The sequence below is a fragment of the Phalaenopsis equestris genome, unplaced genomic scaffold, assembly GCF_001263595.1.
Source record: "Phalaenopsis equestris unplaced genomic scaffold, ASM126359v1 Scaffold210457, whole genome shotgun sequence".
Classification (NCBI taxonomy): domain Eukaryota; kingdom Viridiplantae; phylum Streptophyta; class Magnoliopsida; order Asparagales; family Orchidaceae; genus Phalaenopsis; species Phalaenopsis equestris.
In genome coordinates this window covers 250,337-273,746 of record NW_018229542.1, presented here as the reverse complement: position 1 = coordinate 273,746, position 23,410 = coordinate 250,337, and the positions used below count along the sequence as shown (strand labels likewise).

At 32.4% G+C, this 23,410-nt stretch overlaps 1 protein-coding gene across 1 annotated transcript in view; it reads left to right on the top strand.

The window, feature by feature from the left end:
* Nucleotides 1-23,410, top strand: part of LOC110036751 (auxin response factor 12-like) — a 55,859-nt gene that overhangs the window by 13,494 nt on the left and 18,955 nt on the right. The window contains 1 exon segment of the mRNA XM_020741278.1: nucleotides 13,185-13,332. Coding sequence (XP_020596937.1) covers nucleotides 13,185-13,332 — 148 coding nt within the window.

Sequence of the window (23,410 nt, the reverse complement as noted above, 5' to 3'; positions counted from 1 at the left end):
AGAATCATAGCATTATAATTTCGTGGGTTTCTTGTATACATCTCCTAACTACTTGATCCTTACATTTTTTATAGAGGTATGTGTCGTTCCAAAAGTAATATCTGGCATCATGGATGAATTTCTTCTGTTGATGGTAAGTTAGATTATGGGGCCTAATATCACCACTCATGAAATTTACTATGTGAGCATACCATGAAACATATCATTCAGTAATAGCAAATAATTGCACATCAGAAAAATTTTCATTAATCTCATCCTCATAATCACATGAATTCCCCTGATCTAGTCTTAATAAATGATTTGCTACTTGATTCTAAGTTATCATTTTTATCCATTAGTTAGGTTCTTGCATCAAAAGGATCAATTTAATCAATCTCGGTTTGACATTCTTTTTTAACATAAGATATCTAATAGCAGAATGGTCGGGTATGAACGGTACCTTTTGTTTCAAGCAAATAGGGCCTAAATTTATCACAAGCATATAATATGACCAATAACTTCTCAGTAGTGGTATAATTAATCTGAGTTTCATTTAGAGTTTTAGTGACATAGTATATTGCTCTAAATATTTTATCGTGTCGTTATCCTAATACTGTCTTCATAGCATAATCACTTGCATCGTATATTAACTCTAATGGTTTCCCCCAATCAGATGAAATAATAATATGTATGAACAATACATTTTGTTTCAAGCAAATAGGGCTTAAATTTACCAAAAGTATATAATATGACCAATAACTCATTCTCATTAGTGGTATAATTAGTTTGAGTTTCGTTAGAGTTTTTGTGGCATAACATATAGCTCTAAATATTTTATCGTGTCGTTGTCCTAATACTGCCCTTGCTTCGCATATTAACTCAAATAGTTTCTCCTAATCAGATGAAACAATAATAGAAGCAGTGACTAACTTCTATTTTAGAGTATTAAAGACATTTAGGCATTAATGATCGAAATTAAATAATTTGTCCTTTTCTAAAAGTGGTATAGAGGTTTGACAATTTAAAAAAAAAAACCTTAATATATCACATATAGAATCCAACATATCCCAGAGAACTTCTAACTTACTCACAATAGTAGGTGAAGATAGTTTTTCAATAATTTAAACTTTTGCTTGGTCCAATTCGATGCATTTTTCAGATATTTTGTGTCATAACACAATTTATTTAGACACCATGAATTGACACTTCTCCTAATTGAGAACAAGGTTAGCATTTGTTTGGGGCAACTGCAGGTTTTGTTTGGGGCAACTGCAGGTTGGGGCAACTGCAGGTTATTGAATAAACTGCTGATAAGCTGATTAAAAATAATTTGTTGATAAGTTAGGTACAGTGGCCATTACAAAATTTTTTTTTTGGAAAAGTCAGACCGCAACCAGAAGACACTACCACCGCATCTAGATAGGTGTGGTGTGAAAACACTGTTTTCAGCATTTTGAAAACGCCTAAACTATCAAAACGTAGTTTACCCAAACAGGCCTGGTGCATTTTCAAAATGCCACCGCACTTAATAAGCTGCCCCAAACGGGCCCTTAGTCTCTTTACAACTTTCAACACCTTCGCCAAATGGTTTAAGAAGAGTCAAATGAAGAACCAAACACTGAATAATCATTCATAAAGGCTTTTATTTCTTTCTCAATTAGATCGCATAAAATAAATATTATACACCGTTGAAACGTAGCATTTACGTTACATAACCCAAAGGATATTCTTCGAAAAAATAGAAGTCCCATAAGCACTTGCAAATGTTGTCTTATTTTGATCTTCAAAAATAGTAGGTATCTGATGATGCCTTGAATATATGTCTAAAAAGCAAAAATATGGTTGACCAGCTAGCCTATTCAACATCTGATCCAAAAAAGGTAAATGAAAATGATCTTTTATACTGAAAAAATTTAATTTTGTATAGTCTATACATATAAGTCACCCAATGACATGGCTAGTAGGAATTAATTCATGCTTTTATTTATAGACACCGTCACTCCTCATTCTTAGGAACATAGTGAATATGGCTAACCCAAACTTTATCTGATATCGGATAGATAATACTTGCATCTAGTCACTTTAGTTAGTTCTTTTTAGCTACTTTCATAATTGTGTTTAATTTTCTTTGAGGATCTGCCCGGAGTTTATGATTAACTTCCATTAGAATCTTATTCATACATATAGAGGGATTAGTCCCATTTGTATTTGCAAGGTCCATCCGAAAACTTTCTTATAATTCCTCAGAATATCCATTAATTTCTTCTATTACGAGTGAGTCAAATATGAGGATATGATAACTAACAATGTAAATGACTTTTCCAAGTAAACATATCTTAGGTATTTAGGAAGCACTTTCATCTCAAGTTTAGGGGGTTCCTCTATAGAAGGCATAAGATGTTTACTATTTTCTGTTGTATCTTGAATCTCAATCCTCTCCCAAATAATTTTTGAATTCTCTTATACCGGTAGAGCAAATTCATCTATAGAGCCTACTGAGTTTTCTGAGTTTCCACATTCAATTCTGGCTCTACTATTTTAACTTCACAATTCTCTCTAAAATCTCTACTATACAAATAATCAATCAAATCAATACGAAAGCATTCGTCTTCTTTTCTTTCATAATAATACATAGATTTTAATACATTAAATGTAATCTCCTGATCATTTACCCTTATAGTTATTTCATCTTTTTGCATATCTATCATGACTCGTTCAGTGACTAGGAAAAGTCTACATAATATTATGGAAATTTCTTTTAACTTCGTCCATATCTAAAATAATGAAGTCAGTATGAAAAATAAATTTGTCCATCTTTATATTAACAACTTCTATCACCCCTTTTGGATAAGTGATCAATCAGTCAGCTAATTGAATGGTCATAGTAGTAGGAGACACCTTCTCTAATTCTAACATTTTGAAAATAGATGGTGACATAAGGTTTATATTAGCTCCAAGATCACATAATGCTTCACCATAAAATCTCTCCAATTGCACAATAGATAGTAATGCTCTCAGGATCTTTAATTTTCTGAGGAAGCTTCTTTTGAATGATGGCACTGCATTTCTAAATGAGTGCAACTGTCTCATAATCTATAAACTTTAATCTTCTTATTAAGAATCTCTTTCATGAACTTTATATAATTGGACATTTGCTCCAGAACCTCATTAAAAAGAATATTAATAGTCAGCTTCTTAAATACTTACAAAAATCTCGAAAATAATTGATCAAATTTTTATTTCTGAAGTCTTTGAGAAAATAGAGGTGGCAGTTCTTCTAAGTTAATATTAGTTGGTTAAACTGATTTTTCTAAAGCTTTAGCAATGTCTTTGAAAGGTTTTTCAGGTTGTACATTATTCTTTTCAAGTTCAACATTTTTCCAAACTACTTCCTCCAATTCTCTTCTACTCTTTAATTGGATAGCTTTCACATGCTCATTAATCTTCTCTTTAGGATTAATCTTTGTGTTGCTAGGAAGAGTTCCTTGGGGGCGATTGCTAGGTGAGTTAGCAATCTGTCTTAAATGGTTTCTTATGTTTCTAATTGTTGCACTTTGACTTTGTAGTTGATTCCCTATCTGCAGTACATCTTTCTCCCAAGACAACTTCTACTCCTTGAATTGTGAGTTAGAGTTGAATCCTGGAGGATAAGGTCTATAATTGGTACTATCCTAGTTATTCCAATTTCCTAAATGATTTGCTTGGTGATTTCCTCATTGTTGGTTTCCCCCACCATAGTTGTTCCAATTAAAGGTAGGATAGTTCTTCCAACCTGGATTATAAAAATTGAAAAAAAGGTCGTTAAACCTATTGTTAATTGCATTTAAGGTCTCAAATGATGAAGTAATAGAACCAACGAATTGTCCAAACGAATTTTCCTCAATTACTGGATGTATTTGAGGTTAGTTCATTTCAAATTGGTCTAGCTTTCTAGATATAGCTACTACCAGAGAAGTTAGAATCGAAAGCACATTTGTGTCATGTACACTAGCTACCTCCTCGAGTTTACTCTCTCAAATGACAATTGGAAATTGTTTATAGTCATCTCCTCAATTAGAGAACAAGCCTTATCAAATGGGGAGCATGAGCGATCCACCAGCGACAACATCAATAATCGATCTAAGGGATCTTACCAAATCATTATAAAAAGTCTGAATAATTAGTCAATCAGGCAGTGCATGATGTGTGCACTTTTTAAGATGCTCCTTAAATCATTCCCAAGCATCGTATATTGACTCAACTTCGCGTTGACAAAATAAAGTAATGTCATTTTTAAGTTTAGCTGTTTTTGAAGGCTGAAAATACTTAGCTAGGAATTTTTGGACTATCAAACCACGTTCTAATTGATCCAGGCGCTAATGAGCTTAACCACATTCTAACTTTATCCCTCGAGGAAATGAGAAAAAGCTTAAGCCTAACTGTGTCGTTTGACAAGTCATTATAACGAAATGTAGCGTAAAGTTCTAAAAAACTTGCTAAGGGTAAATTTGGATCCTCAGATGAAGTTCCCCCAAATTGATTGTTTTGAACCATTTGGATGATAACAAACTTAAGCTCAAATGTGTTAGCTTCTATGACAGAGGTTTGAATACTTAAGTGAATTTCATTTGCCGTAGGATTAGCTTAATCCCTTAATGGTCTATGCGCGTTATGATGATCATTAATCGATTCATGGGTATCTAAATTGATTTATTGATTGTTTGCCATTTTTTCTACAAGATGATCATTAATCGATGTTTGTGAATTCTTATCTGTTTTCTAATCCTCTTAATACATGTCTCTAGTTCTGAATCGTAGTGTTCAAGTCGTGTAGATCCTGAGCTACGTATTCACTGACAAAAGACTTAACTAGTAGGTTTCAAAAAAAACATAACAAACACAAAAAAAATATTTTAAAATTTTTTTCTTTTTCAAACAAACAAGCAATTACACACAAAAACTAACAATATAGATTAGTGTAATACTTTAATGGTTTATGCACATTATGATGATCATTAATTGATTCATGGGTATCTAAATTTGTGTTTTTGATTGTTCGTCATTTCTTCTACAATTTCGTGAAGTCTTTTCTGTTTTCTAATCCTCCTAATATATCTCTATAGTTTGGAATTGTAGGATTCAAGTCCTGGAGATTCTGAGACACATTCACTAAGTAAAAACTCAACTATTAGGCTTTACAAAAACACACTAACAAACACATAAAAATATTTTTTATTTTTGTTTCTTTTCCAAACAAACAAGTACACACAAAAACTAACAATATAGATTTCCAAGTCTAGGTCTAATGGTTCAACTAAATTCTCCTTAGTTAACCACACCGTCACTCCCTGGCAAGGCACTAAAAAGCTTGATGCGTCCTTAATTTAAGTTCAGGTGCACTTGCATTCTAGGGTCTTAATCAAGTGTACATATCACTTTTGTAATATACAACTTTTGAGTCCAGGCTATCAAACCCACTGGGAACGAGGTGTTTAATTCTAGTAAAAGTCTAGCCTACTAAATTTGTTCTTAGCTTGGAAGTAAATTAGTTTGTAGTTGTGCTGAATTACAAACTACTCGTAAAGGTTCACTCCTACTGAAAATCTACTTAATATATTTAGATCGGTGATAATCAAGTTGAAAAACTACCTTCCATTTTAATAATTTAAGTGGGGTGAAGGAATTGAAAAATTATGAATTGTAAATGAGGCTAATGACAAATAGGAACAACTCTTCTTTTTACCCTCCTCCAAGTCCATAAAGAAGTTTGTTTAAATTGGTTTTAATTCCTTAAACCTAAATTTGGTTTCCTAACATTTGCCACTCTATTATACATATCTTTAATGACTTGACCATAAGTCACATCAAAACCATTCTTTTCTATAACTCTCCAAAGAATTTTTATTGGAACTTTATTGTTTGCTTTCAAGTGGACGAGGACATATTTAAAAATTTTCTCGCCACATTAGAACAGCCTAAATATGTAATTAAAATTTCATGCTTTAGATACCTTTGTGTGCAAGACGATGATGACAATGGTGAGATGAAAATACAAATATTTGTCTTTATGGATTTTGAATCTTTTTACTTTATCTTAAATATATAATATATATAAACATAGAAAGAGGAAGGAGGCTTGGGTGGTTGGCTATTGAAATGTTCAGGCGGCTGTGGATTTCTTCGGTTTGGATTTTGTTGGTGAGTGCAGGGAATTCTTGGGTTTGGATTTTGTTGGTGAGTGCAGGGAATGCAAGTCTGTGCTACGAATTATTATAATAATATGTAGTAGGGAATGAGTGTGTGTATACTGGAGGTTGTGGCTTGTGGTGCTGGGTTCGACGAGGCCTTGAATTTGGCATAGGGAGGTGGACATGTGTAAAGAAGAGCTTCTCTGGGATGAGTGCAAGTCTGAATCATGAGAAGGGAGAGGCGTAGGTTGGACTGGGCATGACTGAGTAAGGGTTGAACAGGGAAGGAGATGGTTTCGGTGGTGTGTGATGTAAAGAGCATAGAGAGATATGCGCAAGAACATGGTGAACAGGGGTTACAAGAAGGATTGTTGAAGGATTGTTCTGTGTTCAGTGTGGTTGGAGCGAGTGATGAAAGGCGGGTTCATCTGGCTACTGTTAGAAATTTTATGAAAATGAGAATGGGAAAAATGGTGGGATTAGTTATATAGGATATAACTGGAATTTCAAAATTAGATTGAAAATTTTGTTACGTAAATAGTAGTCTTAACTTGCTAAATTTCATAGCAACAAACTTAAATTTTAATTAACTATATAATTATAAGCAAACATGCATATAATTATATATCATTTACAATTTTGGGAAAATGTGAAATTTAATTTAATTAAAATTATTTAAACAAATAATTATTTATATTCACTTATTATGTCTCAAATTTCATGTTGTCAACCTTGCACCTAGTTTAGCATTGCATTTCACATTCATGTAGGGATTTAGACAAACTTTGTTCTGCTTAGGTAAGTTTGATGCTTCAGGCATGTCAATAACATATATTGCAAACATATAACATGTAAGCGAGTTTGATTGAGATCAAATCAATACAAGCCATATTCATGCGATGCCGCGTTTAATAATTATCAATTATTTTGATTTAGATTGAACTCGACTCGCATATCTTTAATGTCAATAAATGTGTCCAACAATTATAATATGCACCTAAAATATATCACATTTGTTGCAAATTCATTACTTATATGGATCTCCAAATACTTGTTTCAATGTCACACTGAGGGTTTAATTTTTTCAGATATTTTTTGGTAGCAGAATCCATTTCTTAGGATCAATGTTTAAAATTGTGCATTTGGGTATTGAGGCATTTTTCTTTCGTGAGGTTAGGTGTAAGCCTTGAGGCTGTTTGAGGCGCAAGCTTCACAAATTGAAAATTGCATGATCAAAATAAATTTATAAAAAATATATATAATTCTATCATAATTTATAAATATATTAAATGAAGACATATTAACACCATAACATAATACTAATATGCTTGTGCTTTCATGAAGATGGCTAAAAGTTTTTTTTTTCTAAATTCTGCATTTTGTTATGATCACATTGACATATAGATGTTATAAAAGTATTATAAGTCCTAACAAAATTCATTCGACAATTGATTAAATAAATTTTTTAATATAATTTTCATTTTGAATATTTTACTTTACAGAGTTTTTTCTCCAATTTTTGTAATATGCACTAGTAGAAGTTTTACAATAATCATATTTATTTAAATATAAATATAATTATAATTACAAAGACCTAGAGCAGTTATCATTTGCAATCCCATTTCTTTATTATCCCTGTAACTCCTTATAACCGAGCAACGAGAGGCTTGTGGGACATGGAAGTGTGTGGTTTTGAATGAAATAACAGTAGGTGGCTGTAGTGGTGGCACTGCGTCTGGTGCAAGTTGAAATAGTGGAGTGCTGTTCAAATGAAATTACAACAAGTGGTTTGTGGGGGGTGCGAGCTTGTGGGATCAAACGGATACGCATTTAAATACCTCATCGAATCCAAGGTGAATCGCATCTTATTGTGCGCCCCAGCGATGTTGAAGCATATGTGTGGTGTGATCCAAGCGACGTGTATGCCTCGACACGGTGTGATTATGCAGAGGCTTGGCTCTAATTATGCAGTTTTAAACACTGCCTAGAATAAATATTAAATATGAATTTCTTTAGCTCAGCTGCAGTAACTTGCTGAACCATGATATTACCATAGGTTCGACGCTTTGTGCCTGATAGACTTGATGAGGACGTTTTATGTTTGGTAGTTTGGAACTTGAATTTCTTTCTATCCTAGCTTTGCACTTTAACAAACTTAATGAAGAATCACATGCATATGGTCTAGCCTTTGTGACTTCTATTTGGTTAATGACGAAAAGTTGTCAGTTCAATTCCTTACACTGTAGCGAATTTAGTGACGACATAAATAGCAAAGTTCTCTTTGTTCAGCTGCAAGCTTTATATGAACTTTAGGATAACTTTTTCAGTCCTATTCTTTATCCGTTGTTGGACTTATTGAAGAAAAGACATTTCTCAGTTTGCGCGCAGTACTTAATCGAACTTGGTGAAGAATACAAATGTTTTAATTCAATGATAGCAATGATCTTAATTTGTTTATTTATTGAGTGAGGATCATCTTATTGGATGTTGTATTGATTTGTTGACCAGGTGAGAAAATCTTCTAGATTTGGATGTTTTAATTCATTAAGTTGCATAAGTTTGGAAATGAATAACTATTGTCATCTGACAATAAAGCAGTAGCTTATGTTATGAGATTTAAAAGTTAAGTATGTAATTACTAAGTTTAACTTAATAAATTTCATAACAACAAACTTAAAACTTAATTGACTATATAACCATACACTTGCATTCTGATATTATGTATCATTAACAATATTGGGAAAATGTCAAATTTAATCCAATTTAACTAATTCAAACAAATAATTATTCCAAATAATTATTCTTATTCAACCTTTTTTTTTTTTTTGGTAAAATATGCAGTTAACATGTCTGGAATTTTGTTTTGTCAAACTCACACTCTGGCAGTGCTTGGTAGCATGCTATTAATAGAATTTAGCTATTGTTTTAATTTAAATCTAGCCAAACATAAAAAAATTTGAAAATTAAGTTCATGGCTTTGTTAAATCAAAATTGTCGCACGTCACGACTATTTTTCCTCGGGTTCCGTATCTTTTTATGACCTAAATTCGGATTTAGTAAATTTTATTGCAAGGCGGGTTTATTCCGTCGTCGCTCGCATGCTTCTCTGTCATGCTCTGGTTTTCGTAACTCCTGATTTATTTGATTTCATAAATCCTATTTAACATAAATCAGAGTTGTAACCGAACACCGCCCTCTGTTAGCTTTGCATTTCATATTCATGCGTGGATTCATATAGTATGGGTGTGCTCCTAAGGCAAATTTGATGCTACGGACGTGTTGATAACATCTTTCTTGCGAAGGGATAACATTTGATGAGTTCGATGGAGATCGAGTCGATTTGAGGCCTATTCATGTGATGTCACGGTCAATACATATTCTTTACTTAGATTTTGACCGATCTCGACTCACATATCTTATGATTCAGATGCATATGACAACACATTTGAAGTCTTCCATGTGGTTAACACCTTTGGATACCTATGAACTTGGATTTAAAGGAGATGTAGTCTAAGTTTCCAACAATTAGAGAGCTAAGAAATCGAGCTTTTAAGTGTTTGAAAGCTAAAGATCCATACTTAAAAGACACGACGACTCAAAGAATGAAGATTGTTGTTGGGTTTTCTGATACAGTCATCAGCCTTTATTAACTTAAAAACCAACCCTTCATTGGTGCACTGACATTATGTTCTCAAATCCTATAGAGAATATACAGAAAAAATAAGTCGTCAACTTCTATGACATGTATTCAAGTGCACGAGCAAATGTATTGACTGCAACTGAGCAAGAAGTATTTAAAGTTGAAGATGGAAGGCATATGAACTCTGTTTGTGTAGAAGTATTTCAACACCATGCAATGTTATTTTGCACAATCTAGTCACCGAAGGAAAAACATTGCCAAAAGAATTTGAAATGTCTAAAACGAACATCTTAATATGTTCGGTATGAATGTGTCATGACCCGGTTAGCCTTGTAGTTAATCAAGGCGGGTACAGACAGCTAAACTGTGGGAATTAAGTTTTCTATATTCATTTTCTATAACTAACATATAACAAATGAAAAAATCACTAAAGAAATTAAATTAAAGCAATAATATTAATTTTACTTCCTTACAGGTTGTCTGCATCTTCTAAAAATATTCTCTTATAGTGCTGTCTTGTAATCAATTAATTTCATCAGAAAAGTTAGTTTAAAATAATGTTTAGCTAATCAAAACCAGTGAGTACCCACACTTCTAAATTTTAATAATATAAAGAAAAATAAAATAATATGCTTGTCAGTTAAGTTTTTAATAAATCAGTATAAAATATTTGATACTTTATGAATATGATTAATTACGATTTTTTATGCTGTTCAATGTGTTTTATCATATCTATATCATTCTATATCTGTATAATCATCATAGAAGCATCGTTTAAATATTGTACTAGTTAAAATACTTCAATATCAATATTTTTTTTCATTTACGTGCACTGATACCTTAGCATTCACCATCTAATCAAGCATGCACATGCAAACATACTATAACAAATATTATCTAGTAATGATTTTTTCATTCTTATTTTTATAGCAGTCTACATACTTGTACACAAATCAATACCTATGATAATTTAAGCAATACTGAGCATACATGTCACTCCAACAATATGAATAAAATTTAATAAAAACTATAAATCGTAGGTGTGAAGTGATATAAATATAACAATAACAGTAAGTCTATTTGTTCGAGAAGAAGTAAAATATTACTTAGCATAAAAATATGAATACTCACCAAAATCGCGCGACTTATCTTAAATCTTCAATTATGTTATCTCTTTTCTCCAATAGTTAACTGCCTAATAAAAATAAAATTTTAAGCATCTCATTAATTATGTGTAATTGATTTTTAATTAATTGTGTTATTTTAAGTTTTAATTAGAAACTTTTAATTATTAAAGTTATTTTATCCTAACTATCAAAACTACAACTCACTGAACATCCATGATTTGTATTTTTATTCAATATTCAATTAATGTCTCCTCTAATTTAAATAAGTAAATATAATTTTTTTTATTTCGATTAAATCATTTATACTAATATTATTATTATAAATTATGTTATTACATATATACAAATTTAATAAATTTTATTATTTTAGTTAATATCTCAATAATTAAACTTTAAATTTGATCATTGCAATTAGTATTAAATATTATTAATTTATAAAAAATACTTTTAGAATTAAAACCCTAACCTTTATTGTTGTCGTCGACCTTTCCTCGATCCAAAAGTGATACTTTTATAGCCTGAATTAAATGCACTTAAATTTAACAACTTAAATTTATATATTTAGTAATTTAATTAAAATATTAAAACGCACCCTTACCCTAATTTTTCGGCTTGAAATCCCTACTTCTGTTTGAGCTCTTTTGTCTCAGCTAGGGAAAAAGTTTCTGTCCGGACTCCGGATATAGTTCTACGTGTGGATTCCAATAATATGCCGCCACATGTGCTACATCGCGGATGTTATTTCGGGGTTATTGAAGTGAAATCATAGATGTTATTTCTGGGTAATTTTGGGGTTCTTGAAGAGAAACTCATATATTTCACTTCAATGACCCTGAACTAACCCAGAAATAACCTCCGTACTTCCACTTCAATAATCCAGAAATAACACCGCAGAAGTTATTTCAGGATTATTGAAGTGGAATATATGAGTTTCTCTTGAATAACCCCCTAAATAACCCCATAAATAAGCCCGAAATAACCTCCGCGGTGTTATTTCGGGGTTATAGCAGTGTATGCGGTTCTACTTTAATATTTTTTTAGGTGGGTCCGATATAACACACATGGCGGTATATTACTGGAAGTACGCACGTAGAGCTATGTCCAGAGTCTGGACAAAAATTTTTCCCTCAGCTAGGGCTCGGTTGAGCGCTATACACACGCATAGAGCTTTTTTTTCTTCTTTCTCTTTCTTACTTGCTCGCACTCGCTCAAAAGGCACTCCCGCACGCAATGAATGGCTCTCTCATTCCTTCTCCTTGGCACTAGAGCTGCTTGACGGCTCTCCCTTCGGCTTCAATTGAAATCTCTGTTGTCCTCGCCCAGCCGTAACATCAATCCTCCTCTGCTCGACTACTTCTCCTCACACATCAAATTACGGTGTCCTCTCTTTCGCACATGCCGTTTGACTCTACAGGTAAGTCGATCTGGCCTTTGATTTATAGATCTAAAGTACCCTCAAGTTTTCCCGACTGTTCGCTTCCTCTCCCTCTTTTTGACTCCCTCCCTTCAACTCCCTCTAGGAGACGAAACGAAGCGTCACAAAATGAATGGTTATAATTGTCCTGCATAGTGTTAAAAGTTGATGAAACATGGTTTCATTCTTGCGTTTCGATACAATAAATAGTCGCACAAAAGTCCTTCCATTTTTATACTGAATATTTCTTTTTGGCTTGAATTTTTTTTTCTTTTTTATAAAGTAGCTTTTAGAAATCCTTCTATTATCTACATTATGGCGGACAAATCTATTGTGGATTTGTAGGTTATTTGGTATGAACTGCATCTACTTGGGGGTTTCTATTGTCATGTATTAACAAACACACAAACTACTGCATAAATACATGATAATATAATGAGGAATTTGTTGACTGTAACATTGATAAACAAGTCGACTAGTAAAAGAAAAAATATATTTTTTCTATTGTACATTTTCATCGCTTTTGTGAATCATTTGTAGTTAACATGTAGGAATCTTATCCCTCATTTTAAAGCATAGTCCGCTGATCCATTGGATTTTTTTAATAACAAATCGAGCTCACGATTTGGTCTTTGCTTTATTGCTTTTACATGATAATATAATGCTTAACTGAAGCATTTTCCACTTTCCTGTTTCTTATATGTCTATGCATGCCCTCAAAAGGGTCCTCTACGTTTTTGCCTCATTTTTCGAAGCCATGTTCTTGAATGTTTCATCATGATTAGCATCCCCGTATCTAAGCATCATAAATTGCTACTTATTGCTGATCTGATTTACCATTATAATGAATAAATCAGGTTAATTGGGACGAATCAACTGCAGGTGACAGACAATCCAGAGCATCTTTATGGGAAATTGAGCCTTTGACAACATTTCCAATGTATCCGTCACTGTTCCCTCTCAGGCTTAAATCACCTTGGTACACTGGAGTATCCTCTCTAAATGGTATTTCCCTTTCTCATGAGAGATGATATGTGATGTTAGGATGATAAAGATATAATGTAATTTATACAAAATAACTCTAATGGTTTGATTAGATGCTAGTAGATTGTTACAGACTTTCATTGAATCTTTTTTTTTTTTTTTTCGTGGCAAGATAGGATGTGCTTGAAATGAGTCTAGCCGGTTTTAAGTCAAGAAACAACAAGAATGAAATGTGTAAGAAGATTTACGTGAGCTTTGATATTTGCAATGTAACTTATGATAACCAAAGATTGTCCTTTTTGAACTGTCTTTTGCTGAAGATTAAATCATCCTTGATAGTCTTTCAAGAGTTGCAAACTTTCACGCTCAAGCAATTTTTATTTTTGGGTTGGAAACACACAATAATTAAATAGAATTAATGATTGTAAAGCTGAATACTTGAATGGTTGAATTTAAAATAGTACTTTAGCTGAATACATAGAAGAGTGAATTCATGTTAGAACAACTCACATAAACTTCGTCTAACGACAATTCGAACAAGTCAACTCGGCAAAGCTGTTGTACTTGTCATGCATATGTCTTAATTCAACCAAGTGGTGAACAACTCCTCAGTTCTCCTTATGTTGGCCTATAATATTCCATTCACAATATTGATTTTTAGATTGAATTGTGCTATAATATTTGTGACATTACTATGAATGCGACAGAAATCATGTAAATTGTCGAGTTTTATTATTCGGATTTAAAAGGAAATGTCCAACGATTTGGATCCAATAATTGATCAAGAGGCTCTGATTCTCAGGGGTTATGTGAAGGCCCATCCTGCTATGTGTTTGGTCTTTAGGAGTATATGATGCTTGCTGAGCTTCATAAGCTTACCAATAATCATGTCAATGTTGAAGAGTACAACTATGAGCCAACTTTATTTTTAGCTAAGAGGAAGGACAAAAATCATATCCCGAAAAGATTTCAACAGTTTCTTAGATATTAAAGAAGTCATCATACTGAGCAAGCAGATAGAGAAATAAATTTTTTTTTTTTTTTGAAAAGACAAATAATCATCCCTTTGAGGGGTGAGTAAGAATTGAACAACAAAGGGATGACTATAAAAGGGAATTGTTGTTGCCACAACCTAATTACACACCATATGTAATGCCTCTTTTGAGACTCTTCATGTCCGAGCTAAATGAGACAATTCAAAATAAAGTACTTCGAGTGATCAATGCGGATGTGATTAATGCGGATGAGTGCTAGAGCATATCTCAGTGACTTGAGGTAGTACTGTCTTATCACTGTGATCAAGGGCATGACATGGAAGTGTCACCATTTGAGAACCTTGGTTGAAGAGCATATCAAAGCAGGAAAGCATAATAAGTTTATTTCTAGAGACGCGAGTTCAAATACATAGGTAGTAGCACCATTAAAAAAATTAGAAGTGAACCTGTACCTACTAAGACTTTTCACATTGCTAGGTAGTTTCAACAATCTATGGAGAAGTTGGAGTGGAGTGTCGGCCATTTATTTTTAAAATCATTTAAATTTAATTTGATATATATGTGTATGGTTATAATTTTTTAGAAAATAATATTTTAATTTTGAAAAGTGAGGCCGAATGGGTCTCATACATTTGGTAGTTTAGATGACTGGGCGCAATACCACAAGTAATACACTATCTCGAAGAATATGCATATAACTTGTTGGTAGTTTTAACCACATAAACTAAAATATTTGTGCGTCCGTTGGGTCTGCGAAACCTTTTTTTATAAGCCGACAAGTTCCCCTATTTAATACGGGAGATTAAATAGGGTTTATATTAAGTTGGGTTCTTAAGTTCCCTATGGAGGCAAGCCTCTATAGTTAATTATCTCTTAAATGACCGAAATCACTTAAGAAGACTCTCAATTATGATCAGTGATTTAGTCTTCATAATTTCAAAGTATAAGTTTCTGAGGTTAAATGTGAGGAAAAAAAAGCGGAGGAGACTCAAAATAGGAACAATTATTTTTAGGAGTCAATGAAATAAAAAGTAGGGGATGTCACAGATCCGAAGAAACCCGGGTGACTTCCCACCTATTCTACGATTAGACCTTAACTCTGAAGAAACTTCCTACACCTCGTTGCCGTGGCCTCAATCGCTGTTCTCCGTCCTCGCTTCCATGCTTCGCTTCTTGGAAAAACTACTCTAAGCTCCTTAACATATTGATTATATATTCGGGGTTGTGGTGTGTATAAATATGTGATTATTGGGTTAGCGGCTCCCTATAGGGTACCTCCTAAACCGGGTGTCCTACTGTCCTACTGTCCTCTATCCTAAAAGGCTTCTGCATGTCTATAGAAACAACATGAATAATGAAAGGGAAACATGCTACGAAACGCTGTAAACAATAAACAGTAGCATCACAATCATGAACTATATATATATGTAGTAAAGTGTGCAGTAAAAAAAGTGAAAAATTGTAAAAATAAAACAAACCTGTATATCTGACGGGTCGGCGACTCCCGTAAATGAAGTTGGTGTCGCAGGTACAAGTAAACGAATATAATGAAAAGAATTTAAGAAATGTGTGAGCATGAATTTATACAAACAAGAATGAATAGCGAACGTCACCTGAAAAGCTCTAGAAAAGCGACAAAGGACCTACGGTAACTCGAAGAAAACTGTCGAAAGCACAAGAAAAATCTGGAGGAAATCATGAATGATCTACAAAGATCTCAATAAAACCGTAGGAAACATACGAAAAATCCGAGGAAAAAAAGAAAATCGTAAGCATTCAGGTTGGGGTAGACTCAAATTTTGGTATTCTCGAGGGACTCTGAAGGCAACTATCGGTCACCCGTATGTATAGAGCCCGACATTCAACTAGAAGGGTTTCCTACAATACCAACTTAGGAGGGTGCTGCTTAGCGCAGTACCAGTAATTGACAAGTGGATAATCAAATTATATTACTTAAAGTTTATATTTTGGCATACATATAGGTTCCATGCATATAAGAAAAAATAATATCTATTTTTGTAGTCGAAATACTCTTATAAATAACGTATCTGTTCTTATTATTTTTATCTATATACAATGGTTGCAAGAGCACTGTCTAAAAATTATATCATTTAAGAAACTTCAATATCAATATTCATTTTAATATATGTGTACGATTATCTTATTTTTCCCTCATTAGTACCATCAATAGGCGACTCCATTGTAGCCAAAGATATACATACAATCATTTTATGCAGTTATTCAATATTTCATATCACTTAATATGTAATATTATAATTAATTAAATATTTTATAATATAATATTATGCGTATTCGTATCGAAATGACTAAGAAAATTTAATAATAAAAAAATCAATTACAATAATAAAGAATAAATAATGACACATATAACTTGTTTAGAGAAGATACTAAAATGATTTTATAATTTAAGAGTATGAGTATTCACCTCGATGTCGATTAAATTGTTATTTGATTTGCCTTGAATTTATTTTTAACTTCGATTCTTTTTAAAATTTAAGCCTACAATAAATATAAGTATAAACATTAATTTATTATTTAAAATATTTATTTTATATTATTTAAGTGTTAAAATTTATTATTATTATATCTTATATAATCCTAAATATATATTATAAGTATAAAATTCTTATTATATGTTTTAATTAAACTTATTAAAACTCAACTTAACCTATTTGGTCGAATCACTCTTTTCTCCCCTACAATTGACATTTTGTTTCTGCAACCAAATCACTCTTTTCTCCCTTACAATTGACTCCCACTCACAAAGAGTCTAGACATCGATGTCTCCTTCCTATGGTAGCAGCGTATGTGCACTGAGAGAGGTTCTTCTCTCAACGTCGACTCCTTCGACTGACACCGACTCTTCCTCCGTTGCTTGACACAAACGCTGATACTTCCTCAGGCCTCCTCATCGCCGACTAAGATGTCCTGTGTCGTCCTCTCTTTCGCACACCGCTCGACTCCCAGGTAAGTGAATCTCACCTTGGCTGCGCCATTTTATAACTTGTCGAGTAGGCTTCTGATCCCATAGCCTAAAATTCCCGATTGTTCGATTTATCTCCAATTTCTTTGGCTATCCAACCCATTTGTGTCGCCTTTTCTTGACTCCTTACATGCACTTCTTCAGTTTTCTCATGTCCCTCGATTATAGAAATTGGACATCACATGAAGTACATCTTTACTCAGAAAGAGTTGAACCTGAGGCAGAGAAGATTGATGAAATTTATTAAAGATTATGATTTAGATTTTCAGTACCATCCGGGGAAGGTAAATGTTGGTTTTTAATGTGCAAAGTTGTAAGGCTTGAAATAATTTGAACTATGTATTTACTCAGTAGGAGCTGTTATTTGAAGATCTGAAAAAGTTGAAGATTTCTATAGTTGATTATGGTGATAACAATATTGTTCAATTGTATCAGTTGATGGTGCAGTCAACTTTGAAGGGAAAAATTGAAAATTTTTTAGCTAGAGATAGCAGTGTTTAGAAAATGCTAGAGCAAGTTAAGACGGGCAATTTGGATAAGTATGTTTTAGATAATGATGATTTATTGAAATATAAACACAAAGTTTATATTCCAGATATTGTAATCTGTTGAAGGATATACTTGAGGAGACCCATTTATATGGCTGTATTATGTAACGGGGGAGTAATAAAATGTACCATGAACTCAAGGAAATATTTTTGGTGGCCAAGATTAGGAGTGTATCAAAATTTGTGACTAAGTGTCTTTCATGTCAGCTAGTGAAGGCATAACATCAATAAACTTGAGTTCAGTTGCAGACTTTACTGATTTCATAGTGGAAATAGAAGGAGATAGCGATGGATTTTGTGATATGAGTTGCTTAGATCATGTCAGAGTTGTGATGTTATATGGATAACCGTTGACAGATGGACTAAGTGTGCTCATTTCTTGCCCTTAAGAGAGAATGATTGATCCAGTTGAGAGATTAGTTAAATTATATGTGGATCAAATTATGAGATTCCTTGGTGTGCCAAAGTCTATTATATTTACTTTCAGATTGTGCAAGAATGTTCTGGAAGCTTCGGGCACTAGATTGACTTTTAGTACAACTTTTCACTCTCAGACAGAATCTAGTCATAGAGGACTATTTAGACTATAGAGGATCTGCTAAGGTTATGTCTTTTTGACTCTGGTGGACGGGAATCACATATAATTTTAGTAGAATTGCTTATAATAAGTTAATAATAGTTATTGGGCTAGCATTGAGATGACTCCTTATGAAGCCTTGTATGAAAGGAAGTGCGGGGCACCTTTATGTTGGGCTGAAACAGGTGAACGAAAGATCATTGGAGCTGATTTGATTGATGATGCTATTGAAATGGTTAGACTGATCAGGGATAGTCTAAAGGTAATGCATGATAGACAGGAAATATTATATGTCAAACACATTCTAGTAGAGTTTGAAGTTGAAGAGTTTATGTTTATCAATGTTAGTCCATTGAAGGTTGTGCAACGTTTTGAGAAGGCAAGAAAAATGAGTCCGAGATATGTAGGTCCGTATGAGATTGTGGAAAGGATTGGGAAGATAACTTACAGATTGGTTTTACTAGCTCATATGCAAGGAGTGCATAAAATTTTTCACATTTCTTCACTTAAAAAATATATTGCAGATAAATCTAGTAGGATGATAGTTGGTATTCAACTAGATTTGGGCCGGGAAGAATATTGGATTATGATGTGAAGAAGCTTTGTAATAGAGAGATCCCGTTTGTGAAGATTTTATGGAATCATGGATTAGAGAAGGATTTTACTAAGGTGCAAGAAAGTTAACCGTAACATTTTATCTGAGGTAAATTTACTCTCATCATACTTTTTAAATTTTTAGGACAAAATTTCATAAAGAGGGGAGAATGTAATAACTGATTTTAAACTACTTAAATAATAATAATAATAAGAATAAGAATAATAATAATAATAATAATAATAATATTGAATCAAAACCAACAGTCGGGACGATTCATTTAAAGTGAAATCGAGAGGGGGAGGGCATCTCTCGATCTATTTCATTCCTAACAGTCATAGAACAAATAAAGAACGAGAAATAGAGAAGGAAGAAGGGTGAGAGGGTCATTTTCAGCTTTAGTAACAACTTTGTCGACGATTTTGCTCCCATTATGGAATAGTAAGAAGATGGAAGAAGTTTTGATAATATTGAAAAGGTTGTGTTGTCATGAAGCCTGTTTGAAGTATGTTTAGAGAAGTCAGTTGTTTTTTGAGTTAAATGACTTTATGAGCCAAGATATTATGTAAGCCTAAGATATTTACAAATTTCAGGTTATTTATACGAAATGGCAAACTTGAGGCGAGCATGTGGAAATTTTTCGTAGGGCCGCTCCGTCAATTTCAGGTAAAATAATTTTGTGCTAATTTAATAAGAACAAATTGATTAACGAAAATTTGCTTAAATTTTAAAGTTTAATATTATGTTCTATATATTTTTAATATCAACATAAAGGTTATTGCAATAATTAACTAGTTACTGAAGTATGAGAATCTAATGTGACAACTGAGGTGAGTAATATTATTTCTAAATTTGAGTATTCTTTATTTCAAAATTTATGTTGATTAAATGTATGCTTTAGTTCAATTAGATTTATATGTCAAAAGATTTTTCATATTGTTAGAAGAAATTGTATGCATGATAAAAAACACATATTAGAGTAAGTATGCATGTTAGTAGATGAATGAAGATATCTCAAAAGAAGGTATGTTGTGAAGAATGCAATAACTTATATATTAATGCTCGTATGTGCATGTTAAGAGTTCACCCCCTATTGGTACAAACAAAGGACACCAGTGTACCCGCACGTAGTTTTTTTCTACCACACCAGATAATTTTGATGTTATGATCACTAACCACTGTGCTGAAGGGAGAGTATCTGTTAGGGGCGAGTATACAAAGCTTACCACCCTATGCAATTGTGATGTTTAGATCGCTAATCGCTGTGTCGAAGGGAGAATATCTGCCAGGTGTAGGTAAAGATATTACTACCTCAAATAATTGTGATATTTAGATTGTTAATCTCTGTGTCAATGAGAAAATATTGGCCAATGATTTATTATGTTTTGTTGACGATGATTCTCAAATAGATACATGTGTATATTAAGAAGAAAACTTAAAAGCAAAGTTAAAGTTAATGCATATAGAAGATTAAATATTTTTGTTGAGTAAAGGTTATTGATACATGCATTAGTATATTTAAAAATTTCTTATAGATATATGAAAGACCATCATTCATATTGATTTTTTTCATTGGGTTACTGTAGTCTAAAAGTGTGATTACTCTTGGGCTTTTTTTAGATAACTCGTTATATTGTATTAATATTTCTTTTAAGTTTTAATGTTTTGAATAAGCTTAATAGAAGAAGCGAGAACAACTACCAGCAAGGCAAACTTCAACTTGTTAATTTAATTGCTTTGTGTAATTACTCTTTCATGAATTTCTAAATTTTAATTTGTTAGTGATAGAAATAAAATAATAGAGAATTTATTTTTACTGTTCGATCGCTTGTTTTCGTTTTGGTTAATTTGAATTTCCGGGCGGTTCGTGACAATCTCAGTTTCACTTAAACAAATAATCATGACGGTTGTTTTTTATTTGTTATTATTATTATGATTATTATTATTATTATGATTATTATTATTGTTATTATTTAATTAGTTAAAATTCAATTATTACACTCGATTTCTCTGACTTTCTTTCTTTATGTCTATCTCTTGATCGCTTTTCAATTTATCCCTTCTGTATGAGTGAAATGTTGAATACCCAAGAATACAATCGAGGCCAAGATTGGTTCAAATTGTCACTGTGGAAATAAAAGTTCAATTTCTTTTAGTGATTTGTTATTTTATTTATTTATTTATTATTACTAGTTATTTCAATCTTTAGTCTTTATAAAAATTTCATCGTTTAAATTTGCAAATCTACTTCTAACCTCAAATCACTTCTCATTAAAACTTAAGATCTCATTCATTAAGATGAGTAGTGGATATAATAAATAAGTATCTGATACAAGATAACTCTACTCTTCCCCTATCAACTGAGACAGGATAACATAATAAGGACAACATCAAACCTAAAGTAAGGTAATATAACAACACAACACACATCTTTTGAAAAGAATTACACTAAAATTTCACTCCTATAAGATGTGTAAAAAAACACAACACTCATCAATCCCTAGTAGCATCAATATTAGGAGTAGGTCTTTAGGCTATGTACTAGTATGAGAATAAACTCAAGGTCGAATTAGTTGTTTTGGTTCACTTTAGGTGGGAGCTGGAGCAATTGATTCTATCTTTTTTTGCCCATCTGTAGTCTTTTGAGAAGGATTTCCACTTAGTTCTTAATCTTTCAAAATTCTTTTGCCAAGTGCAGCGTGATATCTAGCCATATGACCAGGGTAATGACGCCAGTAGCATGTATTCGAGCACATCAAACATTCATCATTATGTTGTCTCCCTTATTGAGCATAAGTGAATATAGTACTCCGAGTCATTCCACCAAAAAATCTAACAAAATTGAACTCATGTTTCTTCATGCTGAATCCCTCTGATTTATCTACATGCTCTTTTCCATCAATACTCTTTCTATTGCGTGTCTCTTTATACTTTTGAATAACAAGAAAATCAATCTCTACTCATCTAGCCCACTCTACTAATGCTAAGTAGTTTTCAATCCACATTGGCACGAAGGACTGCCTTATCAAATTCTGTAATTCTGTAAGTAATATGTATGATTTTCTTTTACAGTAACAACCAACTATGGCTTAGATCTTGACAGTGTAGTGAATTCTGCTTTGTAATCTATGTCTTTCTTTTCTCGCTGTATCATTTAAGTTTTTCATGCATTAGTCTTTGATTGAATAGGGGTACAATTCACTCTCTAAATATATCCACGAACTCCTCCGAAGTTACCAATCATATTAGGTATGTCTCATAGTCTGTTTTGCGTTGTCCACGCCACCGCCTTTTAGTTTCTCCATTTAATGCAAATATATCTAATGACACTCTTCTTCATCTGGACAGACCATACTATCTAGTATCATCTCAATTTGCTTGAACTAATTCTCCGTTTCAATCAAATCTTCAGTTCACATAAACAATGGTAGATGCAGGTCTTGGAATATCTCTAAGTACTCATCCACAACAACTGTCTCATTCCTACAAAACTGTGGTCTGGACTTCTGAATCAATTGTGGATCGTCGCCATCATCTGGATCAGGGCATTCGTGTTCACAGCTATAGCGGGTGGTATTGCTTTTTTTACTGGACTCACCTCTTTAATAATCTCGGGTGCATCCATGTTCTTGAATTAACATAATTACTTAGAGTTAACTTAAATTTTTAATATTATAATCATTAATTTCTTTGTAATTGTCTTATTAGCTCTTTCGTCATTATTTTATTAATTATTTCGGGGCTTGAAATTAATTAATGCGGATATTGATAGTCAGACAGTGGAAAAATAAATTTTAATATATTTATTTCTTATAACTTACATTTTAATAATGAAAGAACAACTAAAAACATCAAATTAAAGTATTACAATTAAATTTACCTCATATATGGTTATCCATATCTTCTTATGAACATTTTATATTCTATTGCTAATTTTTTAATCATTTAATTAAACCTGAAATATCAATTTAAAACAACAGTGAACTAACTAAAGCCAGTAGATACTCATACGTTAAAATTATAGTAATATAATAGAAATTAAATAATATACATACTAGTTAAATTTTATGAAAAATCACTATGAGTTTTTGAAGGTTTTTACTATCTTATATGATTATTTAAGATAATTCCAAACATTCATTATGTTTTATTATATCATTTACCAATAAATATTTTTTTTAATTTTGTATACAACTGCGCAGGTGCTTCGTCTTGACCTATACTAATGAAGGGTATATCAATGTCAACATCCTTTTACATTTACGTGCATTGGTACCTTAGCATTCCACAAGTAGTATCACAGAGAAGTGCTCCATCATAGTCTGGTATACACATGCAATCAATCTAGACATTTCATATTATTCATAATTTTATATCACA